The 25,847-nt window shown below is 36.8% G+C and overlaps 1 protein-coding gene across 4 annotated transcripts in view; it reads right to left on the reverse strand.

Moving 5' to 3' along the window:
• Positions 1-25,847, reverse strand: part of LOC122813204 (voltage-dependent R-type calcium channel subunit alpha-1E-like) — a 4,399,719-nt gene that overhangs the window by 298,456 nt on the left and 4,075,416 nt on the right. For all 4 annotated transcript variants that reach the window (XM_044085387.1, XM_044085385.1, XM_044085384.1 and 1 more), the window contains one exon: positions 16,946-17,053. In XM_044085387.1, the coding sequence (XP_043941322.1) occupies positions 16,946-17,053 (108 nt within the window). The remainder of the gene's footprint in view (positions 1-16,945; positions 17,054-25,847) is intronic.

The following is a 25,847-nucleotide window of genomic DNA, read 5'->3' on the forward strand; positions in this document are numbered from 1 at the left end:
AGGAATGATAGAACCAATTCTTCCTTACCAGGTGGGGAAGGGTTTTCATTCAAGGATGTTCCTAGTTCCAGAGAAGAAAATGCTTGTCAATCAGTTCTCTGTGTTTCTTTCCTAAATATATTTGAGATAGTGCCCAACTCCAAAATGTTGTCACTTCAAAACCTGTTACCGCTTTCAAGTTTACTGGTAACGCTAGACTTAAAAGATGCTTATCATCCCACCCCTATTCACCACGACTTCAGAAGTTTCTTAAAGTTTTGAGTGTCTCAATCACATTATCAGTTTTGTGCTTTACCCTTTGGATTATCCGCTGCACCAAGAGAGCTCACTAAGTGTCTTGCTCCAGTTACAGCTCATAGCAGGCTACTGGCTATACACATTTGTCCATACATAGACAACTTTCTTATTTTTGTTGAACCACCATTGAAGGCAGTATATGCCGAAGCACTAGAACGCATTAAATTCATTTATTTCCTGGACTGGATTGCTGTATTTAACTTGCTTATCTTTGCAGAGTCTTTTTCAAACTGTCAGGGATCTCTCTCTTGGATGAGTTGAGATTCCAAGAGAATACTTAAAAGACTTTCTTGACTACCTCAGATAGGATTGTATTCCTTGTATGTCAACTAGACACTTCAGTTCAAAGAGCTTTTCTTCCACAGATAAAACAGATCTTTATTTAGATGTATTTCAAAGGTTTTCCACTCAGACTTTAGTTGGTGTGAGGGAATACCTCAGGATTTTGGGTCTTATGGCATGTATGATTTTCATAATACCACTGGCAAGACTCCACATGAGAAAGATACAGTGACATTTCTTTGGTCACAGCATCAAGGCCCTTTATCTTTTCAAACTCCAGTGGTTTGTCAGAAGAGAAATCTTTTGGTGGAGACAACAGATATCATTAAAAACAGGTCCCCCCTTCTACATCCCTGCTCCAAAGCAGTCAGTCACCACAAATGCTTTGGACTTTGCTTGGGGAGCAATTTCAGGTGGGATAAAAGTGGAAGGGGTGTGGGACACCAAAGACAAATGTAAGCACATAAATATCAGCGACATGCTTGCCTTGATCAAGGCACTCAACAGATGATACCACAGTCATGTGGTACATCAGCAAGCAAGGGGGAACCAGGTGATACCCTCTTTGCAGACTAACCATGTTAGCTTGGGATATAGCTTAATAGCACTGTCTCACTCTACATGCATCCTACATTCCATCACAGCAAACTTGTGTGTCAGACAAGCTGACCTGGATCACAGTGGACTCTCATAAATGGAAACTACAATGGAGGTCTTTCAAGATTTGATGCATCTGTGAGGAATTTCTCAAGCAGGTCTTTCTGAACAATCAACTGGCAAGATTATGTTCCATGACTCGATGCAAGAAGCCCTGGAATATACATGCCTTTTCTTTTCCTTGGACATGAATGTTCCTGTATGCTTTTCTACCCTTTCCATTAATGGGTACTTCTGAAGACTCAGAAGGAATCCCTCAAGATCATTGTAGTGACTTCATTTTGGCCCAGGCATCCATGGTTCTCCCTTCCTTTGGAAATGGCCAAGGCCAACTATCACAAATTTCCTCACAGACTGGATCTACTCACACAAGAGCAGGGGTGTTTGATGCACCTGATGTCAATAACCTTCAACTACCTGCCTGGATGATAAGGTTTTAATTCCTTTTAGGCATTTCTTTACTGAAGATGTGCAGCAGGTACTAACAGAGGCAAGAAAGCCTGCTATTCTAGCAAATGGAAAAGGTTTTCTAGTTAGTGGCAAAATGTTCAATAAATAACCTTGATGGAGGAATAAGAGAGGTCATAGAATAGTAACTCACACAACCATTGTAAAACAAGAGAACAGCTAGCCCTGAATGGGTACGGGTTACGTTGTTGGCATAGTCATAGAAAGTTTGGGAAGACAAGATTCTTAACCATATTAGTCCTGATAAAGTGGTACTGGCAAATCCCTCTAACAACTGCAATTTGGTTACATTGTTGGCATAGTCACAGAAAGTTTGAGAAGACAAGATTTTTAACCATATTAGTCCTGATAAAGTGGTATTGGCAAATCCCATTAACAACTGAAGTGAAGGGAAAATACAGGCCTTTCAATTCTTTGCTTATTCCGGTATACAGTACCTTGTTTTGGGCTGCCTGGTGCCACTGTGACCTTTCAATGATTACTGGACAAAGTCCTAAAACCTCATGTGGTATCCGATGCTACCCAGATTATGTCATAACATACTGAAGAGTGGGACTGTGGAACTACATCTAGCTAAGGGACAGAAAGACTATGTTAGATTCTCTGTGGAAAGGCAGGTTGACTGTCAGATCATGTAGGAGCAAATTAGGTGTGACAGAGGTAAAATGTTTGGGATATGCAATAGGGATTATCAGGCCAAGAAAGAAAAAGCTAGAAGCAGTAAGAATTTGGCCTGTTCCAGACACTAAAAAGAGTGAAGGCATAGTACAAGTTAGCTTGGTAATGTCAAGCATTTGTGCTACATTTTTCAGATATGGTGGGACTTCTTACAGAGTTATAATAGGGGAGATGACCTTCTAAAGTAAAATGAACACCAGAAGCTGATATTGCTTTTAAACAGTTGAAACAAGTGCTATGTTCAGAACCCAACCTAGCTTCCACAGATTTCAGTAAGCACTTCATAGTTTTCACTTATACCTTAGAGGTAGGCATAGCCAGCCTTAAGCATAGGCCAATTAAGTGGCTGCCTAGGGTGGTGCCGCTCTAGCAGGGGTGCTTTTCCAGTAACTGGTATGGTGTAGGCAGACAAGGATGAGGGCACTGGATGGTGTAGGGGGAGGTGATGTGGAGTCCTTTTGCCTAGGGCACCAATTGACCAAAGGTCAGTACTGGGGGTAAGCCTAGGGTAAATGGATTGAGGGAGAAGACCACCCTAATGTGTGTTATATTAAATAGAGCAAGTGCAAAGAATTTTATTATTGAAGAGGAATGCTTGGTGAAAAAGTGGGCACTGTCATCTCTGAAATATCTCCCTGGCAGGTACTTTACTTTGATCATAGACCAGGCCCTCCTAATGTGGCTACATAACTCCAACATTAACACCGTTCCCTCAGCAAAACTCCTAGGGGTCACAATCGATGAACACTTAAAATTCAATACTCATATCCAACTTAACATCAAAAAACCCATATAAAACTCGGCCTGCTATACAAAAATAATCAATTCCTCTCCCCCTCTACTCGACATACCTTAGCCACTACATATCTCCTCCCATCTCTTCCATATGGTGCCCCTCTGCTTACAAATCTATCCTCTACCCTAACTTCCAAACTGGAAGTATGCTACAATAAAATTTCGAAATTTGCCTCCAAGGCAAATTCCCTCTCTCATCACTGCACATCACTACAAACTCTAAATTGGCTTGAACTCCCCAATCAACTAGACTACCTCCAAACTGTCTCAGCCCACAAATTAATCTTTCAACCCACCCTCTGCCCCACACTATCCAATATTCTCCAACCTTACACCCCCCCAGACCCCTTAGATCTTCTAACCCAAACCTTATTTCCATCCACAAACCCAAACGCCCAGCCGGTCAACTTTTACTCTCCTTTTCCCTTGCTAAAAATGGAAGGCCCTTCCCTCTGTCCTGAGGACCTGTCACAACCTACACTCCTACAAAACTCAACTCCTCTCCTACCTGCATACTCACTGAAAATGTAACTGCACACTTCACTCTATACCCCCCAAGCTCCCCTCTTTCTTCTCTCCTGGCTAACCTTCATTGCCTCCATATTTCTCTCTTAGTCACACATTGCTAAGGTAACTAACAACTACTCCCAACCCTATGCAATTTTCCTATCATCCTCCTAGACTCTTTCCTTAACTTCAAATGTTACTGAATTGAAGGACTACCAACCTGAATGCTTACTACCTACGATTTAAAAAAAATCAACATTTTGCATGTAAATCATTTTTATCTTTGAATTTTATTTGTACTTCCAAAAATTTTTTTATCATTATGTCTTGTAACATTGTATTGTGGAGCTTTTCTCCCCGGGCCTCCACTGAAAATGGGCTCTTTGGCCCAGTGGACCTCCCCGGTCACCAAACTGGAATAAATAATAAAATGAGAAACAGGATGGGAGTACTAAGCTTTGTAGGGGGCGTGCACTCTCATTAAATATTCAAATTTACTGTAAGACACATCAGACTTGATACACCACAATATAGGTCGCTTGTCTAGGGTTCACAGGTCATCTGGTGGACCTGAAAATGAAGATTTTTAGTGGGTTTTCTCTGCTGTATTGTAAATGCCAAAATAGTCAGTGGTATGGTTTTGTTGGTTTCTTCAGGCAGTGTTCTTTCAACACAAAATCTCTGTATCCCTGCCCTGACGGTTTTACAATATGTCTCGAACTAGTTTTTAGTATGGAGGAGATGCTGACTAACTCAAAGGAGTAAGGTAAGTCCATGAGTTAATTTCAGGTGTTCAACAGTCTATAAACTATTGCATTCTATATAGTCATGAGGAAGGATTCATACTAAACTATCCTAATATTTTTTATGATTTTTTTTAAGTATTCACCATTAAATATCCTTACAGTGTAGCAAATAAAACATATATGTTTGTACTTTACATAGGGAACAAATATTATATACATAAGCAAGTCTATATATCGACCTATGTCTATTATTCTATATCCATATATATATATATATATATATATATATATATATATATATATATATATATATATATATATATATATATATATATATATATATATATATATATAAATACATATATGTATACCCGTGTGCATGCACGTGCACACACACAGACATTCATATATGTATAGGGACTAGCTGAAATGTCAAATATCACAAATTCGACATTTCATTATATCAGACACATTACATTGTTTTAACAGAAATGTCAAAAACATAGGAAAATACAAAACAAATCTTCCCCCCTGCACCCCCACTAATTAATTATACTTATAATGAGATCACACAACAGTGGAAAATATGGAAAAACTCCATACCCCACTATTAGCAATCTCACACAAACAGCCAGCATCATACCCGTAACCCCCACACACACACACACACACATTCAAACGTAAGTATACACTCACATACACATGTATACATAATCATAATTTCAAAAACACAGAATCAAGCAAAAATCAGCCACCTGAACTTTGAACAAACAAAAGTCACCATATATATTTATATTGATTGATTTAAATGCTGGAAGATCAAATCACAAATGATTGAGATATAATATAGATATAATGTGGACCCGATTGATCTTAGCACATCAAGCAATCAAAACATCTAACACCTTCAAAATCAAAACTGACCAAACTGAAAAAGGTAACAACCAATTTCTTCCTTCGATCTGTTAGCTTACCACTAACATCATACACAACTTGTCTGAACAGTGGTAGTGTTATGCAAAGGGATTTTCTAAGGTAATATGTAGGGTTGACCATCTCTGCTCCATCTTATTGATATGTGCTAACCTTAACCCTAACCCTGTCCCCATCACACATTATATTAGAAAAATCCTTCTTGCATCACTTTCACTGAACAATATAGCTAGAATAGACAGCATTTGCAAAACGGCACCTGCATCTATCCCCTAGTCTAACACACAAACACTGACACATAGAGTACTACCACCTATCCTCTGACCTAGCCCTTACTCCAACCCTAAACTACACACACTCGGAGACACACATTCCTAAGGTCTAATGCCCAAACTTTTAGTGCAGCTGAAAGTTTTTGTATTCTAAGCTTAAATCCACATTTGCCACTATTTGACATATTGCTCTATCGACTAACTCAGAATTTGACAATCTATTCACACCCAGCACGTATAACATACACTTATAAATATGTATGTGTATCTATATAGTAAACATATATATATATATATATATATATATATATATATATATAGAGAGAGAGAGAGAGAGAGAGATAAAGAACAAAAAAAAAACACACTGTGTCCTCAACAGAGAATTTACATTACTGAAGCTTTGAGTGTTTTTGTCTTCAAAAAAAAATACTACTTCAGTAATCATGTGATGAAAGTCATGTACTAACAAGTCATGTGATAAAAAGATCATGTGGTCAAAAGTCATATAACATCTAGGTCATCTGACAAAAAGTTATATACAATGATTAACATTTTCTTAAATCTGTTGATCAATACAATGAGAAGTATTCTAGAAAATGTCTTAAAGTTGAAAAATAAGTGAAAGGTATAAAATCTAGAAAAGATAAAAAAATAGAGATGGGCTGGAACAAATATAAACAGGGGTCTGTGTATCCATTATCAACATAACATGAATGCCATGACTTTTTCACCAATTCCTCTGACAATTATAAACGTGTAGAATCTAATACTGATATCACTGCCCTGATATCTGACCCTAAGGATCTCCGCCTACCCCTGCCACTGAAGCAGGTGTTACAACATGATAAAGGAAAGAAACACACATTTTTATCCCCACAACAACAAAACACCAAGGGATGCTTGACTACATCAACCAGGACAGATAGGTGCAGAGTATGGAACTGCAGGATGAATTAATTTCCATACCAATGGATTTTTAACAGAAGTGGATGTCTTGTTGGAACTTAGGGATGCATTACCTTACCCAGAAGGTATGTTAAGTATTTTTCATAAAAATACCTTCAAGATTTTTAATTACACCCCTTTAAATATCACAGACATTCCTCATTGTCTCTTTTCAAAAGGGGTTTATTTTTATTCACTCTTTTAAAAGTTCAGCCTAGTAAAGACACTGGTTGATCTAATTTTATATACATTTAAACTCAACTTGGCTTTGTACTTTAAAAACAGTGAAGCCGAATGTCAGAATGAAGTTCACCTTAAGAAAAAAGTACACATAATTCCATATAAACCATGTGGTCAGGTTGTTTGAAAAACAATGTTGAAACTGATATCAGAAAGTTACATGATTCTATTCTGAACATCGCTTTTTAAGTCTGAAAGAGCACACACTGTTGAAAGAACTAACTATCATCAGACAAGTCCATAAAAATCATGAAACCTGACAAAGGGGTGGGGTGTTGATAATGTAGACCATGGACTATGTGGGAAAAATGCTACACATGTTGAGTGAGTCTAAGACCTCTTTTTTCTTTCTCTGCATAAAATCAATGTAGCTCATAGAAAGGGTGACTTTTGGCTTGAAGACCTGTTATAGATTGATATTATTAGAAAGAGTGACTTTTGGCTTGAAGACCTATTATCGACCGATATTACTGACGCTGATCTCTATAACGTCTTGCTCTCTACTCACCCTAGAGCACCAAATATATTTGGAATATCCAAGATTGAGAAGAGCTTAAATAATTTCCACTAAAACCTATTGTTGTGGTGGCAGTTCTTGTTGTTGTTGGTCTTTCGGCTTTTTCCCGGTAAGGGGTCACCATAGTGGAACTCCGGTCCTCTAATGATTGGCAGTAGATTTTTATGAAACGCCGAGGTGCCAGCTCGATGCCCAACCTTCAACGAAGGCACGCCCTTTTATGCACGCATGTCTTTCGAACGCTACCCAACTGCGGGGAGGACATGCAGACTCCACACCGAAGGCACTCCCAAGCCAAGCCGATAATCGAACGGGAGAACCTCTTGCTGTGAAGTAATAATGCTACCGCCGTACCACCACGGCAAAAATGGTATCACTTGCTAAGTTTATTGACGTCAAATTAAAAAACACCACTGAAAGATTTCAAGACATATTGAAAGACTCCTGACAATTTTTACATGAAGTCAAAAAAGTAGACTTTTCTGTCAACACCATCTTAGTGACTATTCATATCACAGATCTTTTTTTTTTGGTCATTCCACATGGTCTAGGTTTAAGATGACTCAGGGTTGGTCTAATAGGGATGCTTCCCTTTCCACCAAGGACATTAACTTGTTAGTAGAAACAATGCTGACAGTTATTTTGTTATTTTTAAGGAGAATTTTACCATCAGATTAGTGGGGTAGCAATGGGGGTAGCATCTGCTCCCATCTCTGCTAATTTAGTCTTGTGGTACTGGGAAACCAGTTTTTAGCTCCTACAATAGCCACTGTAAAGCTTACGTCAGGTTCTTAAATGGCATTGTTATTTTCTGGCAAGGAACGTAAAAGGTGCTATATCAGTTTGTGCAGTTTCTGGAACATACAATTTCCTTCCACATTTCACTTACAGCTGTGAATATGATAGTATCCCTTACTTAAATGTGTAACTATATAATACTTTTCCTCTATGCTTCTATTACTCAAATAGCTACTGCAAGGAGACTTTTTCAGAAATGTGTTTGCACTACAAGAGTTGCCACCCTCTCAAAAAAAAAGATAAGAAAAAGACAGGTAAAAGGCCATATGGTTCATCTCCCCATATTAATATTGGATGATGACAACATTTGCACTGAGTTGATCAACGTAATTGATATGTTTAGCAAGAGGGGCTTCCCTGATGGTCTTCTTGCTGATACCATGAGATACATGCTGTGAGAGAGGGCACAGAAATGTGTCCACATTCTCAGATATGATAATGAAGGTGGGGTATGAATCCCTCACAATTCACCCCTTGTGAGAGATTTATGGTATTAACTTAAAGCAACAATGTGCATAACATCAAAAAAAAAAAATCCATACAAACTCGAGAAGTATTTGTCACTTTGACACACTAAAGAAATACTAGGTACTGGCCCAGGACTAATTTACAAGAGAAGGGCCAACATCAAAAATCTACTGGTAGTTAACACAGAGAGCAGATTAAAAAATGGCATGGAGCTTGGTGGATCCAGGAAATGTGGTCACTGCAAGTTAAGTATTTTTGTTAATGTCAGTGGGTGTACTGAAATACTGAAGTTGTATACTTGGCTAATTGTTCATTATGTTATGTATTCTACATTGGTAAAACCAAACACAGCATAAAGGAAAGAATATATAAGCATGTTTACATCAGAAAGGCAGAGCTAATAATGCATTAAGTAAACATGCTGGTTGCTGCAAGACATTTTCCATTTTCTTGGTGTTGGAAAAAATTAGCATGACTTGAGGCAGGGTAAGTTAGGAAGCTTTTCTGGAATATCATGAACTTTACTGACAGCACAGACTTAATGCCAACCACCCACCCAGGTTGAAATGAAACTATCAATATTGCAAGTATTCTTAAAATGAAGGCAACAATAACATAAATTATTATTTTGATGTCGCAATAATGACTTCTTTTTTAATAAAACATGTTAATCATATATGTCTATAGATGTCATGTGACTTTTTACCATTTGATGTTTTCATGTCAGTGCTTTTTATCATGCGACCTTTTAGCACATGACTTTCCTCACATGATTACTGCACATTTAACATGGAGTATCTACTAGAGCTTTGTTATTTCTGAAGAAGTCTTGGGACTAGATTCCAAAGGAGTTGCTCTCAATGTAAGTCTGCCCTGATCCTGAAAGACCTGCTCTAATTGTAAATGACTCACTTCAGTGTAAGGCCCGCCTATCTACAACTCATTAACACCTATGTGCTGTCGAAAGTCACACCTCTTGTAGCCTTCGTACGTAGTGCCATTCTAGGACATTTTCTGAGAAATCAGCTTCAAAAGCATAACATAAACAAATGTGAGTATTTTGTGAACAACAAAAGCTATTGAAACTCTACAAATATCAATGTTATCAGTCAGATGTGCTCTTTATAATGATAATAGTCAGTACATTCCTAGTTATTCTACAAATGCTACAGCATATTATTAATTCACACACACAGAATTATATTTTTATTCAACTTTCACAAATTGTCATATTTTGGAAAATGTCCAGCACAGACATATACCGTTAGGAAACTTTGTGGTTAACCAGGCATATGCTTTCACATGACAGTAAGAAACTCTTTTCTGAGTGCATATTTATTTAGATAGTTAGATAAATATAAAAACACGCTTAATTGTATAATTAGCAATATAAATAACTGATATCTCTCAAAGATTTGCAATTTAAAAAGCAAATGTCAGGATATGTGGCATCTGAAAGCTTGCCGATATGTATTTATTTATTAAATATATTTTATTTTATAGTAGCCATGGTCTTGCAGTACTGCGGTGGTGGTGCTGCGGTAGCATTGTCACCTCACAGTAAGACATTGTCCTGTTCGATTCTCAGCTAGAGTGTCTTCTATGTGGAGACGTGTGAATGAGCATACCTTCATTGAAGGTTGTGCGTCTGAGCTGGCAACTTGGCACGTAAAAATCTGCTGCCAATCATTAGCGGGCCAGAGTTCTGCTGTGGTGACCCCTAACTGGGAAAAGCCGAAAGACGCAACAACAAGTAGCCATGGTCTTGCCACTTTTTTTGGTATTAAAATTTTTCACTGCCACCCTTGAATCATGAGTTGCTATTTGCATAAATCTTTATATTTTGGAACTTCTGTATTTCTTCTTATCACTGTTGGGTAATGTGTCTACTTCTAAATTTCGAAGTTTCAAAACTTCAAATTTCTTATGGTCGAGACCATAAGATCAAAGTTTTGAAACTTTGAACCATTTAAATGGAGATCGCCATGCAGCCTGGAACAGTATATTTATTATTTTCCTCACTGTAGTGTGATCTCAGAGGTAGTATATTTAATTAACAAGGGGTCTGGGGTGCAGGGGGGGGGGGCTTGCCCCTCTGAAAAATGGAAAAAAAAAAGATTTTTTGTTTTTATTTACATTTCAAAGTTTCAAAACTTTGATCTTATGGTCTCAACCATAAGAAATTCAAAAAATATAGAAGTATACTCTGGTAACAAATATGAGCCATATGAAGGCATTGATTTCATTACTTTGCATAATTTTCTCTGAATTAAAGAAGGCCACACTAAATGAACAATATATTGCTAATTATGTCCTTTCATGCAATTGTTATTAATACCCTCTGCAAATTGTCTTTCCAAATGAAAAGAATATCCAGTCATGACTGAATGTCAGACATGCATCACGTAGATGCTTCATCTATGGTATTCAGTATCCTATGCATAGTAACACATTTAAAGTCATTTGACAGGCTCAGAATGTTTCAGCGATTAAGAAGACCAATGCCATCCATATCCATGCTAAGAGGAACCATGTTTGTTGGCTAAATATGAATTGATTATATTACCTTTTGTTTGCTTTAGCATATCAAAAGTCCTGACCTTGCTGTTATAAGGAAAAGGCAGATACATTTTCCAAATTCTGCCTATACTGTGACAGTGGAGTTTATTTATTCATATTTGGTTACCAGGATAGTCCGACTGGGTGAAAAACCCATTTTCAGCGGAGGCCCGGTGAGAAAAGCTGCACATGCAAGTACATAAATACATACTATGACAGAAATTTAACAGTATAATCAATAACATATTTTTCAGACAATATACATATTGCAAAAGACAAATTAACAGAGATGCAGTACAAATTAATAGAGCTCCAGTAAACCCATTTTTTAAAGTAACAACTCAGTTAAATATAACAATATTAAGAAAGTTTAAATATAGCTAGTAGTTAGAAAGAGGTAAAATAGCAAGAGCAAGCAATTCTACAGCCACTTAGCCTGGACTAGTCCAAGTACAAAGCCAAGAGTCATTAAGGAAACATTTTAGGGAATTTTTAAACTGATGGACAGTGAAGTCCTGGAGAGAGAAACTCCATAAGTTTACAGAAAAAAGAAAAATTTACAAAAGATACATTACAGAGTAGTAGCATACAGATTGTCGACTTTACAGCAGTTAGTATACAATAAGAGGATATTACCCCTTTTGGTTGAAAACACAAGTGTACAAAATATACAATGAGAGTGGATAAGTACCTGGTCGAGCATTGCAAGATATTTCACAACTGAATAAGAGTATATAAATGTTTAAGTTTCCATATATATATATTCAAGGAAATATACATGTAAGAGCATATACATATACAAATGTGCGCACACACACACACACACACACACACACACACACACACACACACACACACACACACACACACACACACACACACACACACACACACACACACACACACACTCACCTATAGGTTATTGCTCAAACATGGATAGGTATAGAGTGTCTTGTTTGTGTTGTCCAGGACACGTTTCTTTTGGCTTTTCCCAGTTAGGGGTCGCCACAGTGGAATTCTGGTCCGCTAATGATTGGCAGTTGATTTTTATGTGCTGAGTTGCCAGCCCTAATGCACAACCTTCAATAAAGGTACGCCCATTCACGCATGTCTCCACGCAGAAGATGCTCTAGCTGAGAGTCGAACCGATCTAAGACTATGGTTGGTAAAATAAGGTTTTAATATGTTTAACACAACTGGAATTTTTTCAGCCTGATATAATGGAGTTTCTCTCTCCAGGACTTCACTGTCCATCAGTTTAAAAATTCCCTAAAATGTTTCCTTAATGACTCTTGGCTTTGTACTTGACTAGTCAGGGCTGCTAAGGCTGAATTGCTTGCTCTGCTTTTTTTCTTTCTAACTACTAGCTAGCTATATTTAAATATTCTTGTTTTGTTAATATTTTAACTGAGTTGTTACTTTAAATGGGTTTACTGGAGCTCTATAATTTTGTACTGCATCTGTGTCTCTGTTAATTTGTTGCAATATGTATGTATATTGTCTGAAAATATATTATTGATTATATTGTTAAATGTCATTTCTGTATATTTATGTACTTGCATGTTTTTGGGTGCTCACTCAAAATGAAAATTTCACTTTTTTCACCTTCACCCACTATCCTGGTGAATAAATAAAGAATTTGAAAAATGTATTAGATTATAAATTATATTTATCATCAATCACATCATCTACAAATTATTAAATTTGTGTGCCATGATTAGTTGATTGTATGATAATAGTTGTGGTACTTCTAGCCAAGGTATTTTTTTAAGGAGTAACAGTGGTGCTCCTGATGTGGATAGCTAGTAACAAATTTTGCTATATTGTTATAGCATATATCAAGTTTCTTTAAATCTGCCTTTTTTAGATTAACAAGAACTGGGGAGGCACACAGCAAGGTTGACAGGAGATGGGTTCTAGAAATAGTAATCCCAGAAGTATCTGTTAGCAATTTTTTGTTCCTGTATAACATACCCATTTTTTATGAGTCTTCTTTATTGTTTGGGATTCATGTAGATCAAACCATAGGTTGTTATCAACTGCAACACCAAGTAATTTTGCTTGAGAGTCAGGGATGATTTTTGTATTATTGCCAGAAGTAATATAGAAGGTGGTAGAGATGTATGAGAGTCTAGTAGGTTGGATGATAAGTTTTGTTTTTTGGGGGTTAAGTATGAGCTGGGATTTAGATAGCCATAATTCAATATCAGAGAAGGAGGTCTGGATTATGTCTTGTAAATGTTGAAGTGTAGGTGCAGAACATAAGTGTTGTGTCATCTGCATATAATAATTGAAGCTAGTAAAGTAGCGGTACTAAGGTCATTTGTAAAGATACTGAAAAGTAAAGGGCCAAGGACTGATCTCTGTGGGACCCCTAATGTAATGGGAAGAAGTGGGGAGAGGTCATGCTGCCATTTTACAGCTTGTTGGTGACCACCTAGATAACTATAACACCATATGAGAGCAGAAGGACTGAGGTCTAGTGTGGAAAGAACAGTTAGTAATTTGTGATGGGAAACTGTATCAAAGGCCTTGGACATACCAAGAAAGACAGCTGAAACTATTTTGCCTTCATTTCTAAGTTGATTAATGGTGTTAGTGAAACTTAGAAGAGCAGTTATTTTACTGTGATAAAGTCTAAACCCATGTTGGGAGGTGGTTAGAAGGTTATTGGTGGTAACGTATAGGAGACGTTGAGAGAGAATACATCTTTCAAGTAATTTTGGGGACAAAATGGCAATGGATCCGTAATTTGAAAGTTCTGTTGAGATGCCTCCCCTGTGTATGGGGATTATGTAATCAGTTTTCCATCTTGATGGGGCATATTGTTGTACAAGAGATTATTTATAATGATTGAAACTGGATCGGAAATAGCTTCTGCTGCTAATTATAAGTATTCAGCTGGCAGGTTATCTGCTGCTAATGTGGTAGGTTTACGTTTACTTAATAGTTTGTAAATGGTAGCAGTAGAGATGGGCTAGAAAGAGAAAGAGGAGTCTTTCTTATTGTAAGATTTTGGAATTGATATTGGATCAAAGTTTTATTTTTAGCTAGAGATAAAATACTTTCTTTGAAGTATTTATTCAATTCTTCTGCAATGGTTCCAGTGTAATTTGATATATTGGGGGAAGGGGTAGAGTCTTGTCCTGGATGAAGGACAGCTTTGATTGTGCTTGAAAAATGTTGAGGAGTTTGCTGGTGTTTCTGTTGTAAGTTAGTGCAGTAGTTCTTTTTGTCAAGAGTGATTTGACGTTTTGCCTTATTTCTAATTTGTTGGAATGCTGTTCGATTAATCTGAGTTTTACAAGTGTGCCATACTTCCCTGGTCTTGTATTTTAACTTAAGGAGACTTCTGGTTTCTTTAGTTAGCCATGGTGTATATTTAGCTTTATTGCGAATTGTTCTAGGAGGGGCTAAGCCCTTCAGAATGTTGAGGAAGGTGGTAATAAAATATTCTACTGCGTTGTCTAAGTGCAGATTCTTAAGTGTGGACCAGTTATATTTTTTAGTATGGCTATTAAGTGCTGAGAGTTGCAATTTTTCTTACTACAAATTTGGCAAAAAGTGGTATATTTGAAAGGATTAATATGTTGCCTTAATAAATAGGTTGGCATATGGTCACTGAGACTGTCAGATAAACAGCCAGAATGTTGATAGAAATGAGGTTTGTTAGTCAATATCATATCCAGAATTGATTGTCCATCTGATTTTTTATCAGTCCTATTAGGTGTTTGGATAAGTTATGTAAAGCCATAGAGCTTGATATGGTTACTGGGGTTATGTGAGTTACTTGTTGCCCAGTCTATGTTTAAATCACCCATAACGATAGTTTCTTGAGGTATGGATTGTGATATAGACTGGAGAAAGTATTTTATTGTAGATATATTGTTGCTGGGTGGGGCATAGGTGGCTATAATTGTTATGTACTTGTTATGGTTAACTTGTAGCTTACTTGATAAATTATCAATGGTTTTGGGGAGTGTTATTGTAAGATTAAATGGTAGCAGTATCAAATTGTTCTTGAACAGTATGGCTGCATCTCCTCTTCTTTTATCCTTTTTGTTAACTCTAAGAATGTTGCAACTGGGTGGAATAATTTCAATATCAGAAATGTATGGTTTCAAACAGGTCTCTGTTAATATAGCAACCTCTGGGGAGTAAAGGGAGATAGCAGCATGCAGTTCTTGGATTTTATCGCTGATGACTGCAAACTGGGAGCCATAATTGACTCTCCAGCTGACACAGACATTCTCCAAAAGGGCCTTACTGAGACAGACACCTGGTGTCAAAGTCATGGGCTCAAGCTAAATGACAAAAAATGCATAGTCATTCCATTTGGGAAAAACAAAACACCCATGAATTACTACATAGGTGGCAGCCCCCTTAATACAGAAGAGGTAATAAGAGATCTGGGGACCCAGGTAGATAGTAATCTCTCCTTTGACAATCATATTTCCAAAGTAGTTAAGATATCCTTCTATGCAGCCCATCTAATTACTAAAGGGTTCGCATCTAGAAATAAAGAGGTTATAGTGCCCCTCTACTCGTCACTCTTCAGACCCATCATAGAGTACAATGCCCCATTTGGGATGTACCTCACAAGACACTTCCAACAGCTGGAAAGACCACAAAAGTACCTCATCAAGGGTATTACTGGTCTCAAAAATATGTCCTATGCAGCCCGACTGTAAAAACTGCAGCTGTTCTCAGTGGCATATTGTTTACTCAGAGGTGATTTCTGCCTGACTTACAAAGCCATGTCCAACTCAGAATTGATGGACATGCTCCACCTAAAGAAATCCAAGTCACTGTGAGCCACTCGCTCTAGTGAGTTAAACCTCGCCACAACAATAAATAGAACATGCTGGAGGGATAGATTCCTGTCACAGAGACTCCCCATGCTTTGGAACAAAATTCCTAACTACATTAGGCAGAGCACCTCACTAACACTCTTCAAGGGAAACCTTGACAAGTTGATGGGTAACAGAAAATATACCTCTGGGATCACTTCATTGGCTCTTCTTGACAGAGGCTCAGTTAATTAATCAATGGGGCGGCGAAAGCTGATACAACTCTGGCTAGGGTTATAAATGCCCTCGGGCAGATAGCCTAGTACCTACCTATGAGCCTATTAACAACACTTCTAAGATTAAGATTTAGAAGTAGCAAATCAGGGCTACTATATGGAAGATTAAATATATTTTTTGTTTGGGGTTAAAAAGAGGTGTTGTTACTTGGACCTGGGTTAGGGTGTATATCACCACAAATTATTTTATTATTATTATTATTATTAAGTTTTATAACAGTAGTTGCTAGTGTCTAGTAGTTTTAATATGCATTTGTGATGTTTGAAAAGAGAGCTTTTGTTAATTGGGAAGATAGGATGAAGTCCTTCATGTTTGTGGTTCGGGCCTCTCCTTCACCCACCAGACACACATGCGAACGTGCGCGAGTGCATACATCTTTGACTTTGTTTCACCCAGACAGTTTTCATTCATTCAAATGGTCTTTACACTAATAGTCATTCCATACCACTGTCATCACAAAAGGACCTTCCTTCATATGCATATATAAATATGTCAGTCTTATTTAATTAATACTTCAACACTTCAGATCACCTGAGTTATATTTGTATCGTATTACATTCAGATATTTATTTTGATTATGATGTTTCTTATATTTAGTTATTAGCTTTTTATAGACAACAGTTTAAACAAATGAAGTCTGATTACATATCGGTAAACATGCATTAGGTCACATGACCAAGGCATTCTATACATTACCATTAGGCATAGGAACTAAGAAATCCAGCATTCTTTGGGAAAGGTGCGGCCACACAGTCATAATTTCTTTCTGCAGTTCTGAGTCCAGCTGTTGCCTATCTGCTCCACCTAAAAATGAACATACAAAATTATCGTACACTGGAACATAACAGACATTTTCAATAACAATTTTAGCACTGAACTATGTTATGAATATATGCAGTTTTCAGGCTATCACTGATACAAGAAATATCCATCTAAATTTGTGAGACCAGACTACAACCATGTATATTTTCTTCTATGATGATAAAACATCTGTTATCATTTCCTTTATACGGTGTTAAACTTCAGGATTTTCTTTGACATGTTTATGCTTAAAGATAAATTATTCCATGCAGAAGAAACATTTAACTTTTCCTGCTGATGTAAAGCAGGAAAGATATTAATGGAAGCTAAAAAACAAAGGTTTTGATACATCTGTGACTTCAAAACCTATGCCTCATTTTTCAAAGAAGTGTACAATTTTCATAATTCGGTCATTCATTACTATGTTAAAAAAAATGCAGTAGAACAGTTTCAATATATTTTCTGCAGATGATGCTATTTTGTCTTACTGCAACGTGCTCTCTATGCATGAATTGAAGCAGGCCCATAAACGTATGGATTGCAGCAGATTATGTTTGAAAGCTGCAGACATGACAATATGGCTGTAATATCCAGTTTGGTAATTTACACTGAAGCCATGATAACTATGGATTGCTCATAAAATAAACTGTTCTAGCCACAATGGCAATATTACTGAAATGTTTGAATGCAGTTATCATACTGACTTCCACAAATGGACATATATGTTTATTACCGATACTATGTATTTCTTAGTATATTTTACCTAGATATTGCACTCAACGCTAGAATGGTTTTAAACTAACAATTATTATCAAAGGAATAGCTCTTAAGAATGAAGCTAAGTCTGTTCCATTTTTGTTCATTACACCTTAAAGGCTAAAACGGATGCCTTTGTTTGCTCTCTTGACAATTTACCAACGAGGACCCTTCTAAATAAAAGTAGCTGGTGCCCCTCACACATTGTTCTATTGTCTCGACTATCATGCTGGTTTATAAACACCTATTTCTTTTCTTGATTTGTAGTAGGATGCATACTGATTTTTGGTTGCCCTGTTACACTTGTAGGTTAAATGAGAAATGCTAAAATATTTCACAAATTTTACTTTTCTTCATATTTAAATCATTCTTGCTTGACAGTCATTGGCAAGAATATTCCAGCAAACTATTTTTACTCTTAGTATAGGCATATCCAATATCTAGTCTTAGATGTAAGTATAATGTATTTAAGCAATAACCGATGACATGGTGTGGTATATTGAAGATTTACCCACTGTTGTCATGGTTTAATCACAACGGCGAAGCCCGAGTGATTAAATAAAGCCAACCATGGGTACATTTCAATATACCACAACCATTAAGTCGGTTATTGCTATTACACAATTACATTATTTAAGAAAAAATACTTAACTTTTCTTAAATAATGTCTTTGTATAACGGCGCATTACTGTTCTTCCGCCGGTGGTGGTATACTGCTTCCTTGCATTGATGCAATGGGCATGCATATGGGAGTTGTATTCCTATGCATACCCAGTACATCGATGCTTTGAAACGGAAGCAACAGAGAAAAGAAAGTCTCCGTTGCTCCATTTTTTCTTTTTTTTCTTTTTATTTATTAAAAAAAAAAGGTTTTGGACACTTTATACCAACGGAAAAAGTCCGGGCAACCGGACCTTTTTCCGTTGGTATATTGTGGGATTTACAATGGGCATGCTGGCCAATCAGTATGCACGTTTTGGAATATTAATGGGGGGGGGTCATTGTATAACTAATGTTACTTATGATATAGTTAATCCTTAGTATTTTCATAAAATGTTAATTTGGTGAGAAGTTACTTGAATAATCGCCACTTGCTTTGTAACAAGAACAATAAGTCCCTGAATGCAGTAGAGTAATATACAACCCAGGTTTCTTACATAAACCAGCCTCAGAAGTATCACAGTAAAAAAGGGTTGGTTCACTATTTTGGGACAGATGTTTTAAACTGAGTTTTCAAGTATAACATTTTAAAGCTTTTAATGTATATAGAAGGTTAACCATTTTGGAGTATACATTATACTGCACAAAATATATCTACCAAAATATTTTATTTCTCTAGCTTTCTAGACTTATGGTTTTGTTCATTCTCTTTATTTCAGTATATATGTCTTTGTTATACTTAACCATTTTAAAAGGTTTTCCTGTTAGCACAGTTCAATAAGATTTTCATTTTATTGATGTGGTGACTGGCTTTATAGTAACATGTGATTTCAGGTTTTTGCTATAGAATGTCTTTTCATTTATGAATTTGCCAGTCTGATGAAGGTCTGAAACAAAACATTTATTGGTTTGAGCTTTTATTCATTGTATATATTTTGGACTGTTAAAGTTTTTTTTTATTTCTTTGTAATGCTACTGATAGTAAATGAATATATATATATATATATATTTATTTATTTATATATATATGAACATGATACTACAGTAACTGCTTTTTGATGGACAATATCAAAATAATGCAAACATAGTTTATTGTGATGAAGTCCACTGCCTGCAAAAGAACCAGAATTGTGTATAAAGCCATCTATGAAATCACTTTGAAATGGTTGACAAATTCATTTAAAGATACAAAACATATGAGTAAGGTGGTGTTCTAACTCAAAATCTGTTTTAGAAGAGTTTGAAAATCACAGTAATAAGTGAACAGAAAGATCATTTCAAGAAGAGACAAGTGGCTGTCTTTAAAAAATGTAAAAAAAAATGTCCACTCTAGTGCAGTTCATTCCTGAAAACCAGGAGAATACAAGGACCATGAAACCATACAACGATTATATAAAGACATGCAAAACATCAAATTAATTTATGTTCAGTGTCACTAAGAGGAAAAAGTAAACACGATTCTGTGAAAAAAAATCTGAATATAGGAGAAAGGTATTCACACCTGGTTTCTTAAAACAAATCAGTAGTAGTTATATATCACCACTAGATTAATGAATTCCTTTATAAAAAGGAAAACCAAGAATGCAAATCTCTTCTTTGTTATGATGTTACAGAATGAAGATAACCCTGAATCTGCAACAACTCTCTGTGATAAGAAGAATATCATGCAATGCCACATACTATCACATGTTGTGGTACTTGAGATAGGAATGCATTTAAAGATTTCAGCACATTGTTATAAACCTGTCCAGACTTATGCACAGGCAAACTAGGTGATTGCCTAGGGTGCCATTTAGGTAGGGGTGGCTTTCTGCCTTTATTTATTTTAAAGAAAAGAGATGTGGTTGTCTTTATATAATGTAAACGCCCCACAGCTCACATCTTCAATGCTGCAGTATCGCCCTAGACTGTTCGACTGTACATTTTATATGGACAGACTTTCTGATTTTCAGCATTTAAAAACTTTATTTTATTGCTGACATTGTGAATGCCAAAAGATTCTGTTTGTATATAATGCTAGAAAAAAAAAGGAAGTCATTCAACTTCTGCATGCTTCTTTTTGCTTCTGTGTCTCCAGGTATCACTTCATTCGGATGGTTGCTATAATGCATCCTGAGTGGCATTCAGGAGACCAGATAACAGTTCATCAATAATACCTGAATGAGCTGAGCTGGATTTAGCCTCGGTGGTGGCTGGAGGGGCTTATGAACATCAGGGGGTGGCTGCTGTCTGTCTCACCATATTGTTGTTAGAGAATTTAAAAAAAAGAAAAAAAGGTTTTCTATTCATATACCTTTTTTTAATGTCAGCGCATATTTCTTTGCATCCTCATTGGTGAAGTTGACCTCCTCTCCTGCAGACTTGATCAGATGCTCACCTTCAAAATGAACAAGTAAAAGATTCTGAACACAACATTAACTCAGAGATGATAGATGAACATCATGGATCCTGCCTTTAAGCAGTAAGATTTGCAGCCGACAGTTGCTACTGCAGAAGTAGGCATATTTAGTTGTTAGGATAGCTTTAATGGTTTCATAATTTCATTTTCCTTAAGTTGTAGGATTTAGGCTCAGTGGTTCAGTGTCCTGACACCGTTTTATTTTATTTCCTTCAACAATAGGTTTACTTTTCCTGTCCAAACACTCAGAGATATTTTATTTCTTTTAGTTGTAGGGAGGTGGCACAGGAAAACAGTCTGAGCTTTCAGAGTTATTCGATTTCTTTAAGATTTACTAAGTCCACTCCTGGTCTTCTACATCTGCTACATAAACTTGTCCATGAATTTTTTGCATCTTATTTTTTATATCATGCTCTTCTCCCATGAAATGTATGATTTTCTGGTAAATCACTGGAGATTATAATCTGTTATTAATGCCAGACATTAGATTTCCACCCCTGCTGTAGTAGAAGGTCAAGGTTTCTGACTTTCCCTTATATGCTTGCACTGTACCACCATTTGTTAGATGTTTGATTCTTTGGTAAATCAGTGAAGATTACTGTGAGTCAATAATGCTCAGTAATAGAGTTTCATACTTTTTATTATAGAATATCTACAAACACACAAACATAAATACTTGGTTACTAAATCCCAAAGAGTGGTGTGAAAAAAAGGAACTGATTGTAGTAAACAGGAGAATCATCATATGAGCAACATTTGTTGGGTACGGGTTTTACTTGGACAGAGCAGTAGTGCAGCGGCTTGCATTATCATCTCACAGCAAGAGGTTTTCCGGTTGGTTTCTCAGCTGGGGTTCCCTCTCTGCAAATTCTGCATGTCCTCCCTGCTTTTGTGTGGCTTTCCTCCGGGTGCTTTTCTCCCACGTTACAAAGACATGTGCCTGAGCATTTCTCCCCTGGCCTCCACTGAAAATTGACTTCTTCCAAGTCTAAATAAAATATAAAACAGTTTCCTTGTTTTGTTAACTGCTAACAATGTGTGCATATTATTTGGTTATAAAAACAAAATGAGGTCTATAAAGTAAAAATTTGTATCTAGCTTTTTTGCAGGGATGTGGGGGGTGAAATACACTGTGTTGGGCTAAGCAGTGTTTGTCTGGCACTTTCTAATGGGTAAATCTGTGAGATGTTAATGAGCTGCTCCTGTAGTGCAAAGTTTGATTCCTGCTGCCTTCATTTGAATGTTGTGTGACTATAGCAGTCACATCATCAGACTGTGCTCCTGGGCTTCTCCTGAAAAGGGACACAGAACCAGTGAATTGTCCACAAGCTTCTAGAAAATGCATTACATGGAGACTTTTGAATCCCTATACTCCCACATAGTTGCTAGTTAGTGCTTTACTACATGCTGTTTGAGTATGAATCTCAGCATATATCTTGTAGTTTAATGTCTTGTCTGATGCACTTTCAATAAATGCAAGCTTCAAAGAAGAGATGTTTACTGTTTTACTTTACTGTTGGGAGGGTGGCCTAATGGTTAAGGTTTTTGCCTTGCAAACACAAGGTACAGGGTTTGAGTCTCACAAGGGATAATTGGCTAGGCTTAAAATGGCTTGCAAGGGCAATTAGCCTAGTACTAACCTATGATAAGTCTGTTTTCAGAGTGGCTTTTTTTTAGAAAATGTCTGTCGATATTTTTCTAGTAAAATCTGAAATAAAAGTTTTAAATCCAAATTTCTGCTATCATTGCTAAAGTAAAGAAGGAAACAGTATGCAAACAGGTTTGAACAGTGTTTATGGTAACTGAGGAGAGACAACCAAGTAATGGGATATTTGTTTGGCTGGAGCCCCAGCCCTTTACCCTGCCTAGGATCTTATTTAACCATGATGCAGCTTTGTGAATAAGGGGATAAGAAGACTGAACACTTGTATGGAGACAGACCTGGTTGCAGTAGCAACCAAGCACAAGAATGAAATGCATATAGAATGAGGGGGGTAGTGACATGATTTTGATTGCAGTAGCTCATTTCTGGTAAAGCTAACTGAGCATTTCTATCAAACATGCTGTTGTTGCAGTAGGAATGACATAAGTGTATTGCAAGGACTATTTCTGGAGGAAAATGACTATCTGCCTGCTGCTGTATGCGTAATATTATGGCGTTAAATGACTAATGTGATTTATGGGAAGCAATGTGCAATAATTTTGTGTCAACTGTTTGTTTATACAGCATTTTCTTTTATCATAATCAGATGTCTGAAATGTATCTGTGGTGGTGGTGCTGCGGTAGTGTTATCACCTCACAGTAAGATGTTGTCCTGTTTGATTCTCAGCTAGAGTGTCTTCTGTGTGGAGACATGTTTGAATGGGTGTACCTTTGTTGAAGGTTGTGTGTCAAGGCTGGCAACTCAGCACATAAAAATCTACTGCCAATCATTAGCGGACCGGAGTTCTGCTGTGGCGACCCCTAACCGGGAAAAGCTGAAAGACACAACAAGATGTCTGAAATGTATATATAAGTGACTATAACTGCTTGGCAGGAGTTATATGGATAAAAGTAACTGACTCTTTTTGTCACTTGCTCAGTTTTATGTCACCTTTCAAAAAATAAGGGATAAAATGCATCACAGAGTACTCAGACCTTCAAATCTGGTGGGTCCCACACCACCAAGGATGTATAAGTGGATTTTGACTTGTCACCTCTGTCCTGAATCCCATCTAGTCTAAAACTATCCCTGCTCATTGGTGTGGGAGGCTGGGGGCAATATCATTATTTCTTTAACATTCCTCCCAAATCTCAAAAGTCATTGTAAGTTGTGTTGGTCTGTGGACAGTGTAGTCATTATTTGTTTAATTTTCCTCACAGACTCCAGAGAGCTGCACAGAGGATGACTATAGCTCTCATGCAAGAGTTGTACTGTATAGTAATAACAAGCTGAAAATATCATTGCAATCTATTTTTTTGATTTTCCTCACAACCAATCTCCTGATGTATATAAAGGAGACTATATTTTTGGGGATAGTAAAAAAGCATGCTCTTTATACATGTCTGATGGCAAATATCTTATGTTCTATTGTTTTTTTGTTTCAGTTTTGTCCGAGTTTGACATCATAAGGGTAGATAGGTGACTGCCTTTTAGGAAAACAGGAAGTGGGGAGGTATGTTACATGTAACTATGACAAAAGCAGATACTTGAAATACGACTGTGAGCATCTTTGCCTTAATTTTAAACCAAGCCAGATACACAGAAAGTGACTACCTATTTTGAGGTGGGGTAGGGAGGACATGCAGTAGGTTCTCTCCCCAGATATGATACATGTATGCACTCAAGCATTTGCTTCTCAGTTATTGTGAACTGAAGTTTGATGAACTTTGAGTAGGACTGAATTTGTTTTCTTTATTCATCATTTTGGCAAGCACTGTGTCAAGTAGCTGGAAAAAAGTTGTAAAATGAACCTCAGAGCATCTAAAACCCCATGGCTTCTGGGTGACTAGCAGACCCAGACCCCCAATTTAATTTAGTTTTTACAGGGAAGTCTTGGTCAGTTAGGGAGGGTTGAAAGGATGCAGGAAAAGGCACCACAGAAGATTATGTCTAAATTTCTTTCATTAATAGTGTTTTCTGTTCAGGCCATTTATGTATGACAAGATTGTTTAAAAAAACTCTAAAATGCATGTCAGATTATCTACAAACATCATGGCTTCTGGAGGCCTAGTGGCACCAGACCCATAGCTTAATATAATTATTTACACCACAATTATTATCGTTTTGGTCAGTTAGGATGTGCTGAAGGGATGCAGAAAAAAAAAGGTGAAAAGTAAGACTACATTTCTTTTTTTGATCATGTTTGTGTTCATGCAATCACTGAATGAAAAGTTTGTTTAAAAAAAATTCTAAAATGCACCTTAGAGTGTCTAGAACCACATGGCTTCTGGGAGCCTTGTGGACCTTCAGATGCCTGTCTTTATACAGTTGTTTCCTTCACAGTTATCAGCATGTGGTCTTATTTTTATAGAACATGTTAAATGAATGAATGACTGCAGGAAAAAATGCTGAAGAGTAAAACAAAGTGTGACAAAACGAAAGAAAAATGGTAATTTGGATAACTGAGTAGGCCAAGATGGGGGTTAGCAATGTGGGGGGTGCTTTTTGCTTAGGGTGCCAGTTTATCTAAGGCTGCCCATGGTATAAATGCTGCTACTAATTCAAACATACTGGCACTGGCAGTTTGTTAATAGTTATTTCATATATTAAACCTTACCTGATACTTAGCTTACTGTTCAACATGCCACAGAACAAAATTTGTCAAGCTGAAAAATATTATCAGAAAGACAGATGTAACAATTTCATGAAACTGTTGTGTTAACTATACATAGCTTATAGTACAATTAATTCATCTGGGATAGTTTGATGAATGAATCTAAAACAGTTTAATGAAATTTAAGCTTCAAAACACAACTGGCTGAACAAAACAGGTCAGAACTCTGTCAATAAATGCAGACTTTTGCTGCTACTTTATATTCCTACAAAAGAACAAATACACTTTGCTGTCAGCGATAAGCTCTAACACCTTCAGTGTGATGACTATACATAGTCTTCCCAACAAATTTAGATAAACCACTTCTATATCAATTAAATCTGGCTAAAATAAACACTCTCTCAAAGTGATCTTCAAGAGAAAAATATTTTTTCTTTTCTTTCTTTTCTTTCAGACTTGTCTGCAAAACAGCCCTTTCTATAACACTGCAGACAGTACAGTTGTGTACGTTAACTTACCATAACAGTAGATGCTTAAATAATCACTGCTGCAATAGCCCTAGTTATATGGAATATATTGTGCCAAAGATATAACAGCCAGCCAGCTTCCAAAGCTACAGGGCACCTTCCATGTACTCTAACCATTAGGAAGCTCAGTCTGAACTGCTTAAAATCAATGGTTTGAGTGCCAAACCCTTCAGACCTTTCATTCCAACTGAGAGGGGGC

The sequence above is a fragment of the Protopterus annectens genome, chromosome 10.part0 (assembly GCF_019279795.1).
Source record: "Protopterus annectens isolate FY-2018-M chromosome 10.part0, PAN1.0, whole genome shotgun sequence".
Classification (NCBI taxonomy): domain Eukaryota; kingdom Metazoa; phylum Chordata; order Ceratodontiformes; family Protopteridae; genus Protopterus; species Protopterus annectens.